Source organism: Berghia stephanieae, chromosome 1 (genome assembly GCF_034508935.2).
Source record: "Berghia stephanieae isolate SIO BIC M18660-M18661 chromosome 1, UCSD_Bste_1.3, whole genome shotgun sequence".
Lineage (NCBI taxonomy): Eukaryota > Metazoa > Mollusca > Gastropoda > Nudibranchia > Aeolidiidae > Berghia > Berghia stephanieae.
In genome coordinates, this window is record NC_088360.1 from 39,086,231 (window position 1) to 39,103,253 (window position 17,023).

Sequence of the window (17,023 nt, forward strand, 5' to 3'; positions counted from 1 at the left end):
TTTTATTTTATTTTTTTTTCAGAGAGGGAAGAGAATCATGTGGAATATGTTAGATAGTTTTTCTCTTTTGCATACTTTTAATCAAGTCATATTGATTTGCTTTTGTTAGTGAATAAACCCGGAATCACAAGAATATAGAGTCATAATTCTTAATAAAATGATTGATACAACATACACATTTTGTGGAACACCCCATTTATTTCTTAAAGCAGTCTCCATGTAGAGTCATGCATTGTTCTAATAGTTGCTTGAGTTAATGGTCTGTCACTAACTTCGAAATTAAAGACAATATCTGTTAATTTGAAGCATACATGTTGGTTTTATTGTTGCCAATGGCCGAGAATTGTCGGTATCGAACTGCTGATACTGCCATTGTTCCAACAATTGTTGACTAGCTCTGCTTTTGTGCTTCTAATTCTATGCACAATTTCATTTTTAATCAACACTTTTATTGTCTTTTGAGCTCTCTGTTGCATACGAGCCATGGTGCATACGGAATGCTGTGGACTTTTTGGGGGGGGGGGGGTTAAAAAAATGACCATTGTTCAAAAAGCTCTAACTTCCAAAGTATTTGACCTACATACAAACATTTTAGTGTCTTAAAATGTAAGGGAATGGGAATTTTTTGAAAACAAGGCAAATAGTGCAGCACCGAGAAGTTGGAAGTCTCCGGAGACCTTAGCAGTCTGGGAGTTCATGAGATTAAATGGTCTGATCAAAATAATATAATCAATACCAATTGAAGTCAAATTTATTACATATCAGTGAAATAATTAGATGTCAAACTTTTGATATTCCTCCTTTCAATGTTAATGGTTATTATCACTCGTTTTTGTCACAACTATTATTGTGCGATAGATTTTTAGATTGATTATTCTTTTGTTAATCTCTCATACACATTTCTAGCTTTCAATTTTTATTTTATTTTTTTTTCAGAGAGGGAAGAATCATGTGGAATATGTTAGATAGTTTTTCTCTTTTGCATACTTTTAATCAAGTCATATTGATTTGCTTTTGTTAGTGAATAAACCGGAATCACAAGAATATAGAGTCATAATTCTTAATAAAATGATTGATACAACATACACATTTTGTGGAACACCCATTTATTTCTTAAAGCAGTCTCCATGTAGAGTCATGCATTGTTCTAATAGTTGCTTGAGTTAATGGTCTGTCACTAACTTCGAAATTAAAGACAATATCTGTTAATTTGAAGCATACATGTTGGTTTTATTGTTGCCAATGGCCGAGAATTGTCGGTATCGAACTGCTGATACTGCCATTGTTCCAACAATTGTTGACTAGCTCTGCTTTTGTGCTTCTAATTCTATGCACAATTTCATTTTTAATCAACACTTTTATTGTCTTTTGAGCTCTCTGTTGCATACGAGCCATGGTGCATACGGAATGCTGTGGACTTTTTGGGGGGGGGGGGGGGGTTAATAAAAAATGACCATTGTTCAAAAAGCTCTAACTTCCAAAGTATTTGACCTACATACAAACATTTTAGTGTCTTAAAATGTAAGGGAATGGGAATTTTTTGAAAACAAGGCAAATAGTGCAGCACCGAGAAGTTGGAAGTCTCCGGAGACCTTAGCAGTCTGGGAGTTCATGAGATTAAATGGTCTGATCAAAATAATATAATCAATACCAATTGAAGTCAAATTTATTACATATCAGTGAAATAATTAGATGTCAAACTTTTGATATTCCTCCTTTCAATGTTAATGGTTATTATCACTCGTTTTTGTCACAACTATTATTGTGCGATAGATTTTTAGATTGATTATTCTTTTGTTAATCTCTCATACACATTTCTAGCTTTCAATTTTTATTTTATTTTTTTTTCAGAGAGGGAAGAATCATGTGGAATATGTTAGATAGTTTTTCTCTTTTGCATACTTTTAATCAAGTCATATTGATTTGCTTTTGTTAGTGAATAAACCCGGAATCACAAGAATATAGAGTCATAATTCTTAATAAAATGATTGATACAACATACACATTTTGTGGAACACCCCATTTATTTCTTAAAGCAGTCTCCATGTAGAGTCATGCATTGTTCTAATAGTTGCTTGAGTTAATGGTCTGTCACTAACTTCGAAATTAAAGACAATATCTGTTAATTTGAAGCATACATGTTGGTTTTATTGTTGCCAATGGCCGAGAATTGTCGGTATCGAACTGCTGATACTGCCATTGTTCCAACAATTGTTGACTAGCTCTGCTTTTGTGCTTCTAATTCTATGCACAATTTCATTTTTAATCAACACTTTTATTGTCTTTTGAGCTCTCTGTTGCATACGAGCCATGGTGCATACGGAATGCTGTGGACTTTTTTGGGGGGGGGGGGGGGGTAAAAAATGACCATTGTTCAAAAAGCTCTAACTTCCAAAGTATTTGACCTACATACAAACATTTTAGTGTCTTAAAATGTAAGGGAATGGGAATTTTTTGAAAACAAGGCAAATAGTGCAGCACCGAGAAGTTGGAAGTCTCCGGAGACCTTAGCAGTCTGGGAGTTCATGAGATTAAATGGTCTGATCAAAATAATATAATCAATACCAATTGAAGTCAAATTTATTACATATCAGTGAAATAATTAGATGTCAAACTTTTGATATTCCTCCTTTCAATGTTAATGGTTATTATCACTCGTTTTTGTCACAACTATTATTGTGCGATAGATTTTTAGATTGATTATTCTTTTGTTAATCTCTCATACACATTTCTAGCTTTCAATTTTTATTTTATTTTTTTTTCAGAGAGGGAAGAAAAGAAGAAAATAAAAGAAGAAGAGGCTATGAAGAGGAAAGAGAAAAATGTAGGTAACTTTGAATAATCCAGCTAAAGTATTGTACTTATTGCTATCAATATTTGAAGATTGCAGGCATTTATTTGGAAAAAGAAGGAAAAAAAACCTATAATTTTACTGGAATCCATGATATATGAAACTTGATATACCAGTTTTAGTTTAAAATTTTGCTTTTATTCAATCTTCCTACTTGCTACTTTTAAACCATTTTTTCCTATAATTGAATTTAGAATTGAAATATATCATATAAAGATATCTTGTTGTTCTTTGTTGGATTTTAAAAAGAATTATTTGTCTACAATTGCATCTTCCAGTAGGAGCCACTACTAGGCAATATATGATAAATCCTGTAATAAACTTGTTGAATCTTGTTAGTCATTATATTGAGAAAAAAATTGATCTCAACTTCTTTTTCTAAATTTTAGGAGAAATGCTTTTTATAATAATAATCAAAATATTTGTCATGAAAGTTATGAAAGCTACAAACGTAATCTTTTATGAGAGGAAGTTAGCACTTCATGCTACTATGTGACTACAATCACGAAAGATGATTTCATTTTTTACAGCCTCGGAGTAAAAAGAAAAAAAGAAGAAATGACTTTGACGTTAACTCAATGAGGGCAGAATGCATGGAAATTCTGAAGAAGGACATGAGAGAAAAGAAATTCTCAGACAAAATCAACTACAGTGTATTGAGTAATCTTGGCGCGAGTGAGACATGTGACAATAATAACACATCAGAGAAGGAACCCATTGACATCACAGATGAGGGGGGTCTTTTCTCCAAACCACATCTCATTAACAGGTAGGAAAAATCAATGTCGTCCATTGCTACAGGAATCAATGCTGTGCAGTCTTTACAATGAGACTCACTCTAAAGACTTGGGTTGAATTATGGAATGTATGTATGAGTTGCATTGAACATTAGTACGGAACCTATAAGGTGCTATGCTACACCAGCATAAAAGTGTCAGGGTCACAGGGAATTCACATATTGGGACCGAGCACGTCTGTTCCTGGCTAGAGTCACAATTTCGTCAATGGGTATAGAATCCAGCCCATGTAGTAGTGTCTGCTAGTCTAGTTGTCGAGCTCTTCAAGTAGGCAAGAAAAGTTCAACGCAGGAGGAATTATGGAATGATCATCCAGACTTTTTATAAAAAATGTATTTAAGGTTATTATCTTGATATACTACAAAGCAACTGTTATTGTATGGGTTTGCTTACACGTTGTTAATGGAAAAGAATCATTATTTGTCAAACTTTTCCTAATAAAGGTCCCTCATGTAGACCATCTCTCTTTATAGGTAATCGTTTCATTATGTTATGGTATATGGCAAGGCTTTAAGTGCATTTTGAAAATTAAACAAACAAAAAATTTGAGCATTTGTATGGCGTAATATCCACTTAATGGGCTCAGAGTACATTACAAGGGGTTCCAAGCCAACAATAACATTTAACATATAACAGACATGATTCCTGCAAGGCGCTATAACATAAACATAATAATTTTCAATAAAGGCAATTCTCATAGTGGCCAACCGATTTGACAATCTGGAGGAAAGGGGGGGGGGGGAATAGAATAATATAAAAAGCAATGATGATATAATTTAACGAACAGTGAATCTGTAGAAAAATCAATGTCATCATGTCTTGTATCATAAGTTTTCCGGCCAAGTACACATTTTACAAAGAGTCTGATGAGGAAATTGAGTAAAAAGCCTTTAAAACAACTATGGATTCAACTTTGACCATCTTCAATGGAACTGGAATGTCGGATTTGTATGTCACAGGTCATGTTAATACCTCTTGACATCAGACCTGCAGAAAACAGAAAGCAATAATGAATATTGACTATGTCTTCTTTTAATTTGTTTTCTTTTTCTTGCAGATTCCGTAAACCATCAATATCAGAACCTCAAAGTGACAAGAAAAAGGTATGGAAAATATGATTTTCATGTTATGCATGTCTCTCTGTTTTATTAATATGTTATAGGCTCTGTTATTGAATTTTCATAAAATGAAAGAATGTGGAAATTGGAAGGAGAAAGATTTATAAGGGATTTACGTTAATGATAATAATATAATAATCATACCCATTTATACAGCGCTCATTCTCATGTAAAACACAAGCTCTGGGCACTTTACAATATAAATTATCAATTTTGAAAACAAAAAATATACAATTTTATAACCAAATCAAGGGTTCATAACGTCAATAAAAGCAAATACAGAAAAGATGTGTCTTGCGATTCTTTTTAAAGGCAGGTAAGACTTGCACTCCCTCGGCTCATGTGGTAGTTCCTTCCAAATCTTGGGATCGAAACAAGCAAACGATCTAACACGAAATTTTGTTCTTGATCTTTTTTCAGAAATTTTCGTTTGGTCATTACATAATCTTAAAGAGTAATTTTCAAATTTACACATGACCACGTGATCTGTGAGATAAACTGGTGCTATACCAGTCAAACACTTATAAACAAGACACGCTGCTTTGTAATATGTGCGCTTTTCAGTGGGCAACCAGTGGCATGATCAAACTTTCCTTTGCCAAAAACTAATCTTGCTGCACTGTTTTGCAGTAGTTGTAATTGTTTTATAGAAGCCTGAGGCAAGTTGACAATGAGGGAGTTACAATAATCTTGTTTCAAAAAAATGAGGGAGACAACCAATGTTTTTACATGTTCCAATTGTAATATACTGACGGATTGAACTGATTTTCTTCAATTGAAAGTATAAAGATTTACAGAGAGCAGAAATGTGAGCTGACATTCTCATTTCTGAATCAAAATAGACACCCAAATTTTTCAGTTTTTGAAACTTTTATCTTTTCACCCTCTATCAACATCTCAAGACCATCATTCACCTTCAACTGCCCTCTATTTCCCACAATCATCACTTATATTTTTGACTCATTCATTTTCAACTTGTTTGCATCCATCCACTCTTTTACATCTGTCACACATTCTTCCACACGTTTCAAAACATTTTCGAGAATTTTAGTTTTATCAGTAGCATAAAGTTGCGTATCATCTGCATAGAGATGATACGCAGGCCATGACCAGTGATGGCATTAGATAATGGAGAAGTATACAAAACAAAAAGAATTGGACCCAAAACAGAGCCTTGGGGAACACCAAAAGACAATGTATGTTGACGAGAAAGTTTATCTGAAATCATAACATGTTGCTTTCTGCTATCTAAATAAGATTCAAACCACTGCAAGACAATCCCAGACAAGCGAAAAGTTATATTAAGTCTTTTAATGAGAATGTCATGATCAATAGTATCAAAAGCCGCCGAAAGGTCATTAATGTCAAAAGAGAAACATAACCTTTATCTAAAACATCAAGCAAATCACTCGCAACACAGCACAGAGCAGTTTCTGTGCTGCGGTAAGAATGATAAGCTGACTGAAATTTTTCCCATAGATTGTTTTCTTGGAGGTGTTGTGAAAGGCGTCTGAGTAAACTTTTTCAAGGATTTTAGAAAGAAATGGCAGATTTGAGATGGGACGGTAGATATTAAGGTCATTTACATCGAGGTTTTGCTTTTTTATGAGAGGCTTTACAATTGCATGTTTATAGTTATCTGGGACTTGTCCTGAGATAAGTGACTGATTTATAATATGAGTTATGCCGGGTAACAATTCAGGAAGACATAATTTCAAAATATTAGTTGGTAAAGGATCTAAATCACATGAGTTCGAGGAAGATGAACAAATTATTTTAGAAATCTCTTCTTCTGTTGTTTCTTTAGTTGTTTCTTTAAAACAGGAGAGTCCCTGTGAACGCGAAAAAGGGTGGAAATTTATATCTTCATTTGGTAACAGTTCTTTGCATTCAGAGAGGACAGGGTCTTCACCCACTCGTTTTTTTTACTTTCACCTTTCCGTATCATTTCCATCATCATCATCCATGCCCCCCCCCCCCCTCTCTCTCTCTCTCTCTCTCTCTCTCCTCCTCCTTTTCTCTTTAATCTCTTTGCCTTGTCCTTTACAAGATATATTCTTACTTATGAGCTTTTATTATATTTTCACAGAATGATAGGTCAATCAAGCGAGTTCGAATCGATGAGAAAGTAATCAAAGAAGATGTGAAGAAGGCAAAGATTGAAGAGGTTGAAGACGTGAAGATTGTTACTCCAGATGTGATAGAAATTAGTGCAGAACCAAAGCCTTACGAAGAACAAGGTAAGGGCCTTTTCAACGTGCAATATTTAAATAATTTGTATTTTTATATGGTTATGAATGTGAAATTCCTTTCGCTTTGGAGGAAATGCGTGTTTTTGTTTGTTTTATTCCATGTAGCAAGTCATCAATTTGTCTGTGTTTTGTTTTTTTTGTTGTTTTTTTTCTTTTTATGGGGAGGGGGGGGGGTTGTTGATGTTTTTTTTATTATGTAACCATGTTGGGTGTTTTCTTTGGTGGAATTCCATGTGGTCTCAGACTATGTACATAGTCAGGCTGTTGTAGCAGCCTCTGTTTTTTGTTTTTTTAAAAATTATTTCAATTCTACAGTGATCTAACATTTCTTTCTTCTTTTTTTGTTTAAGCATTGATATGACTAAAGAGTGTCAGTGCCATTTGATTTCTTTATGTATAGAAGGCTTCAATGATGATTGTTTTAGTAGTCATAAATATTGGTCATCACATCCACAATCTTCTTCATTATCAACGTTGATGACATCATAACATTGTTATATTATTACTTATTACAGAGGAACCAGAAGATTTAGCTATGGAAGATGAAGATGAGGAGGATTATGATGACGATGAAGGAGAAGAAAAGATAATCAGTGCCAGACAGCTGCTAAGTCAAGACAGTAAGTGCTTTTGTGTGATGTGTGTTAAATGTCATTTGACAATGTCTTTTCCTCAAAGGTTTCAAAACTATGGTTTCAGTTTACATGGCTAGGTGGGGTCTTTTGGCCTCCCACGATGGGCAGGGAGATATCCTTTTCCTGGCTGCTTTCTGTCTTTATATTGGAATGAGATTTCTTGGTTTTGTCCTGGCCCTGACCGTAGTCCTTGGCTCAGAGGGAAACAGTAAAATGTATTTTTACTTTTGGGAGATGATGTTTTTTTCCTTGTAAATCATCTCTCTGACATTTACTGTTATATTTTTGTTTTTAATAAATTAAATAAATAGAATAAAATAAAATTTCCTTTATTCTTCCCATAGGGGAAATTTTTCTCTATGGTCTATTCCATGGGAAGACTGGAATAACCCAGGCATCAGCCGCAGTGCAATGCCCCAAATTGAGCTAGTGCTAGGTGACTTGCTCAAGACCACACAGCGCAGCAACGGGTGATTGAACTCGGTACCTTGCGGGTACGAAGCAAAGACTGTACTTTTTTTTTTTCTTTAATGTATTGTAAGCATTTGAATGGACTCTGTGCCATAGATGAAAGTTCGCCGGCATATGCCGGAAATTCCGGTTTTTTAGTAAATGTAATAATTGCTTTCCGGCATTTTGACTCTTCTGCCTGCTTTATCATTATTGCACCACCCGAACGTTAACTTTTAATACTAGGAAATACCGATGTCTTTCAAAGGTGACAATTGTGACAAGGTGTCACTTTTCTTTCATACATTTGATCTGTTTACACATCAGCTGATTTTTTTTTTCTAACACATCAGCTGATGAGTCACATTTTGTACTAATACTATATTAATCTTTTCAGTTGGTTATTAAACGCTGGTTTTCACTATGACCTTTCACACCACTTTTGAAGATTTGCATTGAATTATGCATATAAGCTTATTTTATACTTCAAATGATCTCAGATCTCATTTAGGCTTCTAATTCTTGTTAAATAGAACTTGTCAAGTGAAAATAAAATAGAACCAACATCTTTGACAATGAAGCCTTCAATCAAGGACTGTATTGCCAATAAATGTTAACATAAATGGGTTATTTCCCTTTATAATACAACTGAAAATACTTTATTTTGATTGTTTACATTTATAATATTTTTTTCTTTAATATTTTGCATGAGTCTAATTTTTGAAATTATTATTATTAAAGTGGGGAGCTGTAAGAAGGCTGTAGGTTTTTAAAGAATGCACTAAGACTATTTTTGGGGTATTCAACTTGTATATCACATAGGTGGGTATTTCCCATTTTTGAACCAAAAGTAGTAGCAGTTTTAGTAGTAGTAGTTGTCACCACTGCTACAACCACTACCACCACATCATCATCATTATCACCACGACCACTAGAGCATCATCACTACTACAACCTATACCAACACTAGCATCAAAACAAGTATCATGGTTGGGGTCTATTGATCACTTCTTTGGGGTGTTTCGAATTGTAATAGCCCTTGATTTTGCAATTTCTGAGCCTCTTACTATACAAATTTAATGTGATGCCTTATCTTGGTGTCTCCATAAACCAGGTAATACTGTAATCACTAGAGATTGCTTCGAATGAGTGTTTAAATGATGAAGATCATTTTGCTTTGGGTTTGGTGTTAGCTTATAATATATATGAATTTTGTTTTCAATCATGCAGACTAAATACTTTTTTATTATTGCTTAAAAGAAAAACACATTTAGGGTCATAGGATTAAATGTACTTTTCACTCTGGGAAGGTTGGCACTCAACCGGCGAGTCGTAGATCGCCAAAAAAAATTAAATTAGCATCTTTTTCAGGCAAACCGGCTCACCGGTCTGTCTTTCAGGCAAATTGATCCCCGTTAACTTTCACCCATGCTCTGTGCTTGTGTTTGGATGAGACTTAAAGGTGATCTAAAAGTACACAGATGGTGTACTCTTGGAATCTTCTTCTGTTTCTTATGTGAACCAGTCCCATTTGTCTCTTTTTTTTCCTTAGAAGGTGCTTTGAATTGTAAATGTAGAATTCTTTTACTTCCCCATATTCTTTCTTTTAACTGGCACTGATAAGATCTAAATGTGTCACAAGTGTCGCAAAACCCTTAAAAACATAATAAAGCAAAACAAACAGTACACACATCTTTAAGTAAGCATTTGGGCACTTTTACTCTTGCATATTTTATCTATTAAAAGCTAACAGGAACATGTTATAGCATATTGCTTACCTCTCTACATCAATTGACTTGGGAACAAAGTACATGTTATCATAATGGCGAAAGATGTTCATGAAATAAAAGAACAGCTAAATAGATATGGAATGGAATTTTTTCATAAATCGAAGACCAATTCACAGGGTTATTCACTTTGTATATTCAACTTCAACCAGACCTGCCACTACTACGAAAAATTCGTAGAATGATGAAATTTTGGCTCCAATTTCAGAACTTTATGAGTGTTCTAAGTCATTAAATCTTATTGGAAATGAAAGTTGATGCCAGACTATAATACTCTTAAAGATTTTGAAGTGTTATGTAATCCTTGTGATTGGTAAATTGTTGATCTATAACATTAAAATCTCGACTACTGTTTTTATCTCATGGTTTGTTCAACTGATTTTAATTGAACAGAGTATGGATAATAAGGTTCAGTCAATTCTATTTTTTTATTTTTTTTCCTTTTTTTAATTTTAGATTTTTGTTTTGTTGTTGTTGTTATTTTGTGCGGCTCGTTGGTTCAACATTACGGTTTATCGTCTTATCATAAAAATCAAGTTTAACGTAATCAGTGGCCAGATGGAAGACAGTGATCATGGAAAACTCTGGTCCTGACATCGTATCCTTGAGAAGGCACTTTACTGATTACCTCACTCAACTTAGGTGTGAATGAGTATCTGGTATAGGCAGCGACAGATAATGTAAGACTGTTAGTACAAAAGTATGCCTAATAGGTACTTATCAAATAGAAATGTGGTTCCATATGGCCTGAGGGAATAAATGAATCATTGTGAAGCACATTAGATATGATAAATCAATGGAAATGCACTTTATAAATGTTCATATTTATTTATTTTGTTGTTTGTTTTTTATGTTTTTAAAATTTATTTCATTCTTCCATTCTCCATTCTTTGAACTAGGGAAAATGATGGCAATGAAACTTCAGATTTATTCAACCTTGTTTCTTTCAGTTTCAGGATATGAAGAGGAGGAAGATGAATACTTGTACTGAATGAAAAAAGCAAGAAGAAGTGTCATTTAGCTGGAATAATGATGCAACCCTGTAAAAATGTTGGAATGAATTGTACAAAAAAAGTGCTTTTCATATTTCCACATTGCAGCTTATGTCCATAGTTGTGATAGATAAAGGCAGCAAATACAACGAAGAATCCAGAGATCACATGCTTCCGCCCTTGCTCTGCTCTTATTATCATCTGAAGATGCACCTGAGAGAGGTTTACAAGTGACTTTGAGAAGTGTTATTGGAGTAGTACTTCAGGGTGACTTCAAACTCAATGAATCTCAATCAATAATTATCTATTAAAATCTCAATGTTTGAGTTAGATTCACAAGGATTGCATTTTTAAAAAAGGATATCGATATCAGATAATAAACAAATCATGGGCCAGACCTAGTATATTGAGTGAATGTGTTTGTTATCAAATTCAATCATGTGATTGGTATCTAAATAATAATTACAAAAATCTACGTAAAAGGGACCAGTATCTTAGTGCTGTGGCTTATTGTGTGTTTTTCTTAGTTTTGCCATTTGTGAGTTTTGTTCATTGGAAATACTGTTTCCATGCAAATCACCCTCAAAATAGTACAGTGGAGTCCATTAATAACGAGTCCTGGAATAACGAGAAGTCTGTTGTAACGGCATCTTTCTAAAACCCCGTTTTTTTCCCCTTCTTTATCTTTGTAAAAAAAGTATCACTATAATGCAATCGGACAAATACGCGAGTCGGTTATAACGGAATAGTGCTGCTGACTGCTGCTGTTGTGTACAGCGCAAAAGCGAATAAAACCTGGTCGATTGGGAAATGACATAATGCGTCGATGGTGTGTATAGCGAATGGGATATCCTCAGTGTGCAAACAAACAATGAAGACTGCGTGGAATGAGTTAGGAGGGGAGGGGTAGAACGATAAGGTAGGCGCATCGCATGAAACACACTAGCAGTGTTTGCTGTTAGGCTTCGCTTACAAGAGCCTGATGTTAGGCAAGATGACTAGATGTAATCGCTTACACCAGGCTCTCACTTCTTTGATTACGATGGAGGATGAGTTGTAGGCGGGAGGGAGAGACTGTAACCTTACAATGGACCGAATGAATGCGAGTGGAGGGCATGAGATGTGCAAGCGAGCGGAACGAACTCACGACGTAGTGGGATGGGGGTGACATGGTGGTGTTACACGATGCCTTGGGTAGGGGAGAACACAACTTGTGAGTCCCTTTCTTTCTTATTGCCAACGCTGAGCAGTCAACATCGCTAGTGCTAGTCAGTTTTAATTTAATTATCATCAGTACCAGTCAAGACATATCCTTGTTCAATACACCTTTATAATGGCCTCTAACTCTACATCATTTATCAAGAAACGTAAATGTTTAACTCTTGAGACCAAAGCTATGTTGATTGAAGAGGTCGATAAAAAGATCCGAACAAAAGCAGAAATTTGTCGGTCGCATGACATCGCTTCAAATACCTTACACACCATCTTGAAAGATGGAGAAACCATCATGGCGGCGTATACCAGTGGACGATTCCAGCAAGAAAGGAAGAAAATAAGAAAGCCCGATTTTGAAGACGTTGACCGCAGTTTGTTTTTATGGTTCAACCAGGCTAGGAGCCTCAGTGTCCCGATTTCAGGCCCCATCTTAATGGAAAAAGGCAATGAACTTGCAAAAACCCTAGGACACCAGAACTTTGACATGAGCATTGGTTTATTGAATCACTTCAAGGCCAGACACGCCATTTCAATGAAAGTTGTTTGCGGCGAATCAGCTTCAGTTTCAACCGAAACTATTGACAGTTGGAGGAAAGGTCAGCTGCAAGAAATCCTGAGGAAATACCAGCCCGTTGAAATCTTCAACGCGGACGAAACTGGGCTGTTCTACAAGTGCCTGCCAAACCGCACTCTTGCGAGACAGGGAGAGGTGTGCAGCGGCAACAAGATTCCAAAGGAGAGAATCACACTGTTAATCGCTGCCAATATGAATGGGATGGAGAAGTTGCCACTCCTCACAATAGGGAGGTTCGAGAAGCCGCGGTGTTTCAAAAACATCAAAGCTCTTCCAACAGAGTATAAATTCAACAGAAAGGCGTGGATGACAAGTACGATCTTCGAGCAATGGGTGCGGAAACTAGATAGAAAGTTCGTGCTGCAAGGAAGAAGCGTCGCACTCATTGTAGACAACTGCTCTGCGCACCCACATAATATGACTGATTTGAAGGCCATCGAACTGTTTTTCCTGCCGCCAAACACCACAAGTGTACTTCAACCCTGTGACCAGGGGATTATCCAGTCCTTTAAAGTACTCTACAAAAAGAGGGTACTAAAACGACTTATTGCCACCATGGACAAGGATGGGAGTGCCGACAGCTACTTAAAAATGAGTGTGTTGGATGCAATGTACACCTCTGCTTCTGCATGGAATGATGTCAAGATGGAGACCATTGCAAAATGCTTTCGCCACGCTGGATTCAAAACCATCCCAACTACTCTGTCTCCAACGGTTGATTTGGACAATGATCTGTCAATATCAGACGCCGCGCACGATATTGTACCCATCACCGATTGCACCGATATCGACAACCTTTTTGACAGACTGAGAGACATAATGCCTCTGAATATGACGGCCAATGAATATCTGTCCGTGGATGAGAGTTTTACTCCAATAGAGGAGTTGTCAACTTCTGACATAGCACAATGTGTAACTGGAAAGAGTTCAGAACTAATAGAAGAGGAAGACACAACAGAAGAAGTCGCCATCATTCCGTCAAAAGCAGCACTGCAGGCATTTGAATTGGTTCGCCAGTTTTGCATGCAGCAAGAAAACGGCATGTCAGTGATAGGGAGCATCAACGTCCTAGACAATTTCATCAATGACGTTGCCACCAGTACAAAGAAACCGTCAACAGTTGACTCTTTTTTCAAACCAAAATCCATGATATAAGAACAAATGTTTTTTATATATGATAACCTATTATATTACCCATGCTATGTATCATGAATTTGCTTAAGATCTCGAGATGAGTGGACGAATGTGGTGACTTAATTTAATCATCAGCAATGTAGAATTAGATTGCGATTGTTAATATTTTTAAAATTCATGTTAATTTTTAAATTGTCTGTCTGGAGTTTTGGGTGTGTGTTTGAATTTGTACTTTGTTAGATGGGATAAATAAAACTGGAACAATCCCCTCCCATAACGTACCAAAAAAAACGTACCCCCCCCCCCCCCAGGAAAAAAAAAAAGGGACAAAAAAAACCCCCCAAAAACCACCAAACAGATTCTTAATTGATCAACTATACTTAATGCCCAACGGTCGTGTTCAACGATATCACTATCAGGGGAGATAATACAAAGAATAATTATAACCCAATATCCAGAGTAGGCCCGCGTAATTATTTCCCTTGAGTTTATTACAGGATCTCTTATAACGAGAATCCTGCTATAACGGATTTTTCGCACCAGTCCCATACACCTCGTTACAACAGGATTCCACTGTATTCAATTTGATGGACACAACTAAGGGACGGAATCAGTGTCAATCGCATTCTCTTAATAATCTTAGGATTAGATTATTGAAGGCTAGAACATTAATCTAGCCTTATCTTCTTTAAAAAAATATATATTTCATTGTGACAACTACAGTGGAATCTGACAACGCCAACACCACTGGACCAGAAAAATGTTGACTTTATCCATTATCAATGAGACACATTTAGATAAAGAACAGAAAATTTGGGACCAACAAGGGGTTTGACTTTAAAGCAGAAGTTGACTTGATGCAGATTCCTGGACTTTATCAACTTTAAGCAGCACATGGTGGATCTTTGTGGCCTTGTGGCATGACATTGCCTTTGGAGTTTGAGTCCTGTTCATGGAACTGCAAAATTGAGTCCCTTGGAGAAGGCTCTATACTAATGTTGTCTCACTGCACTTAGGTGTAAAATGAGTACCTGATGGATAACAGTTCTGCATATGTCGATAAAAATTGTAATAAGACCTCACAGGCATCGTGTTTTATCCTATGTGTTGACGTTGGCTTGGGATCCGTTCTAAAGCACCTTGAGCACATTTAGTGGTCATAATAAAATATTACATGGTATATATATATATATAATATATATATATATATATATATATATATATATATATAATATATATATAATATATATAGATAGATAGATATATATAGATAGATATATATATATATATATATATATATATATATTATATTATAATATATAGATATATAGATATATATATATATATATATATATATTAAAATATATAGATATATATATATATATATATATATATATATGTATAATAGCTCATTTTAAAAAAATAATTTCATTAGTGTTAATGAAACTGCAATATTGGAGTTTTGTTGGGGTTTATTTTATTTTTTTTACATAGAACAGTTTTACTATTTTAGATTTTTTTTTTTTTTTTTTTTTTTTTTTTTGAGTCACTCATTATTTATTAAGAGAATTAAAACACTTGACTACAGAGGTAGTGCTTTGATCTCAAAAAGCAATATTTGTTTCACTATTTGTACATAGTGGGTTTTTTTACGCAAGTTTCGCATATCAGCCCAAATAGCTTTTCCACTTTGCTTAATCCTTCCTCTCCATCCTTCCCATGGTGGGCATGAGGTCACTTGCTGTGTCTTCTATCCCTCTATATCCATATGTTTTCTGAGTTGCTTTCTGTCTTTGTCGTGAATGGGATTACATGGTTTTTTCCAGGCCTTTTCTGAGTTCTTGGCTGAAAGAGAAACAGTCAAATGTATAGTGTTAGCTATTGTAAATCATCTCTCTGTTATGCATTGTTATTTTGTTTTTGTTTTTTTATAATGGTTTGTAAACATTGGATGTCCCTTTGTCTTACTTTTTCTCTTGTGCTTTCAATTGCAAATCTATAATTTTTTGACAATCCCATTTTCTTCCTTTTTACTGGCGCTGAAATTATCTAAATGTGCAAGCACTGTAAAACCCTTAAAAACAAAACAAACCTCTCCACCATTGATAAGAAATGGTGGAAATACCCCACTCTTGACATAGATGTGGGTAAAGTCACACTATTGCTTGATTTAGGGATTGTTTATTTATTTATTTTTTCCTTATATGATATATTATTTCTTGCCGGCAAGAAAATTGAAGAGTCTCACCTTGTCATATGTACATAACATATTTAAAATATTTAAGTTGTACCTAAGTTTATGTATAAGTTCTAATTAATTATTCTTTTGCCTTCCAGAATAGGTTAGCTTTTGTGGAAACTGCATATTTTCAGTTAAGTAAGGGATCTTCCACGAAAATGGAAACCATAAAGATATATATGACCCTCCGCCTCAAAATGGTATTAAGTCTGGGTGCTAAAAGTTGAATTTCGATGGTCAGCCGATCAAACCTCTGAGGTCTACACATCAGAGGTCTGATCAGCCCAAAATTAAATAAAACATGGTGCGCAAAGCTCTTATGTAGACTTCAGAGGTTTGCTCCGCCGACCACCAATTTATCGTTTAAAATATGGGACTTGGGTTAAGTTTCTATTTTTGATTGATGAGAATGGATACAATGTCTTAAAGTGACATAATGTAAAATTTCACTTTTCTTGTCATTTTAATTTTAACATGCTTTTTCACCCAACAGTTTTGAGGCGATGGGTCACATGTTTTTTATTGCCACATGTATTGTGTTAACTCATAGAGGGCACCAAGTATGCAGAGATTGCATAATTTAATTTTAATTCAAATTTTTAAAAGTTATTATTATCACATATTTTAGAGTGTCATGTTTCTTGTGAAACAGATGGAAGGGATGTGGCTGATGATCCACTTTGACCAAACTGCCTATTTCACGTTTATTTTTATACTTTGTTTATAAGACTGAGATGTGTGTCTTTATCAGGTCACTTTCTAATAAGAAAAATAACCAAAGCTTTATCATTTCAGTCATTGTATTAATTAAATTTTTCTCTTTTCTTTTTTTTTCCTGACCAAGTGGATTTTCGTGAGCTTTTTAAAATAAAACAATCTATAGGACCAGCAGATTGTTTTTTTAAGCCTAAAGACAAATGTGCTGTATACCCATCAGAAATATAAGGATTATTTAAGGAACGCAGGTTATGGGGATACA

The 17,023-nt window shown here is 35.0% G+C and overlaps 1 protein-coding gene across 1 annotated transcript in view; it reads left to right on the forward strand.

Moving 5' to 3' along the window:
- The window catches only part of LOC144974080 (uncharacterized), a 32,029-nt gene extending 20,743 nt beyond the window's left edge, over positions 1–11,286 (forward strand). The window contains exons 14-19 of the mRNA XM_078916974.1: positions 2,766–2,824; positions 3,382–3,620; positions 4,706–4,751; positions 6,856–7,006; positions 7,534–7,638; positions 10,841–11,286. Coding sequence (XP_078773100.1) covers positions 2,766–2,824; positions 3,382–3,620; positions 4,706–4,751; positions 6,856–7,006; positions 7,534–7,638; positions 10,841–10,881 — 641 coding nt within the window. The 3' untranslated portion in view covers positions 10,882–11,286. The remainder of the gene's footprint in view (positions 1–2,765; positions 2,825–3,381; positions 3,621–4,705; positions 4,752–6,855; positions 7,007–7,533; positions 7,639–10,840) is intronic.
- The last annotated feature ends 5,737 nt before the right edge of the window (positions 11,287–17,023 follow it).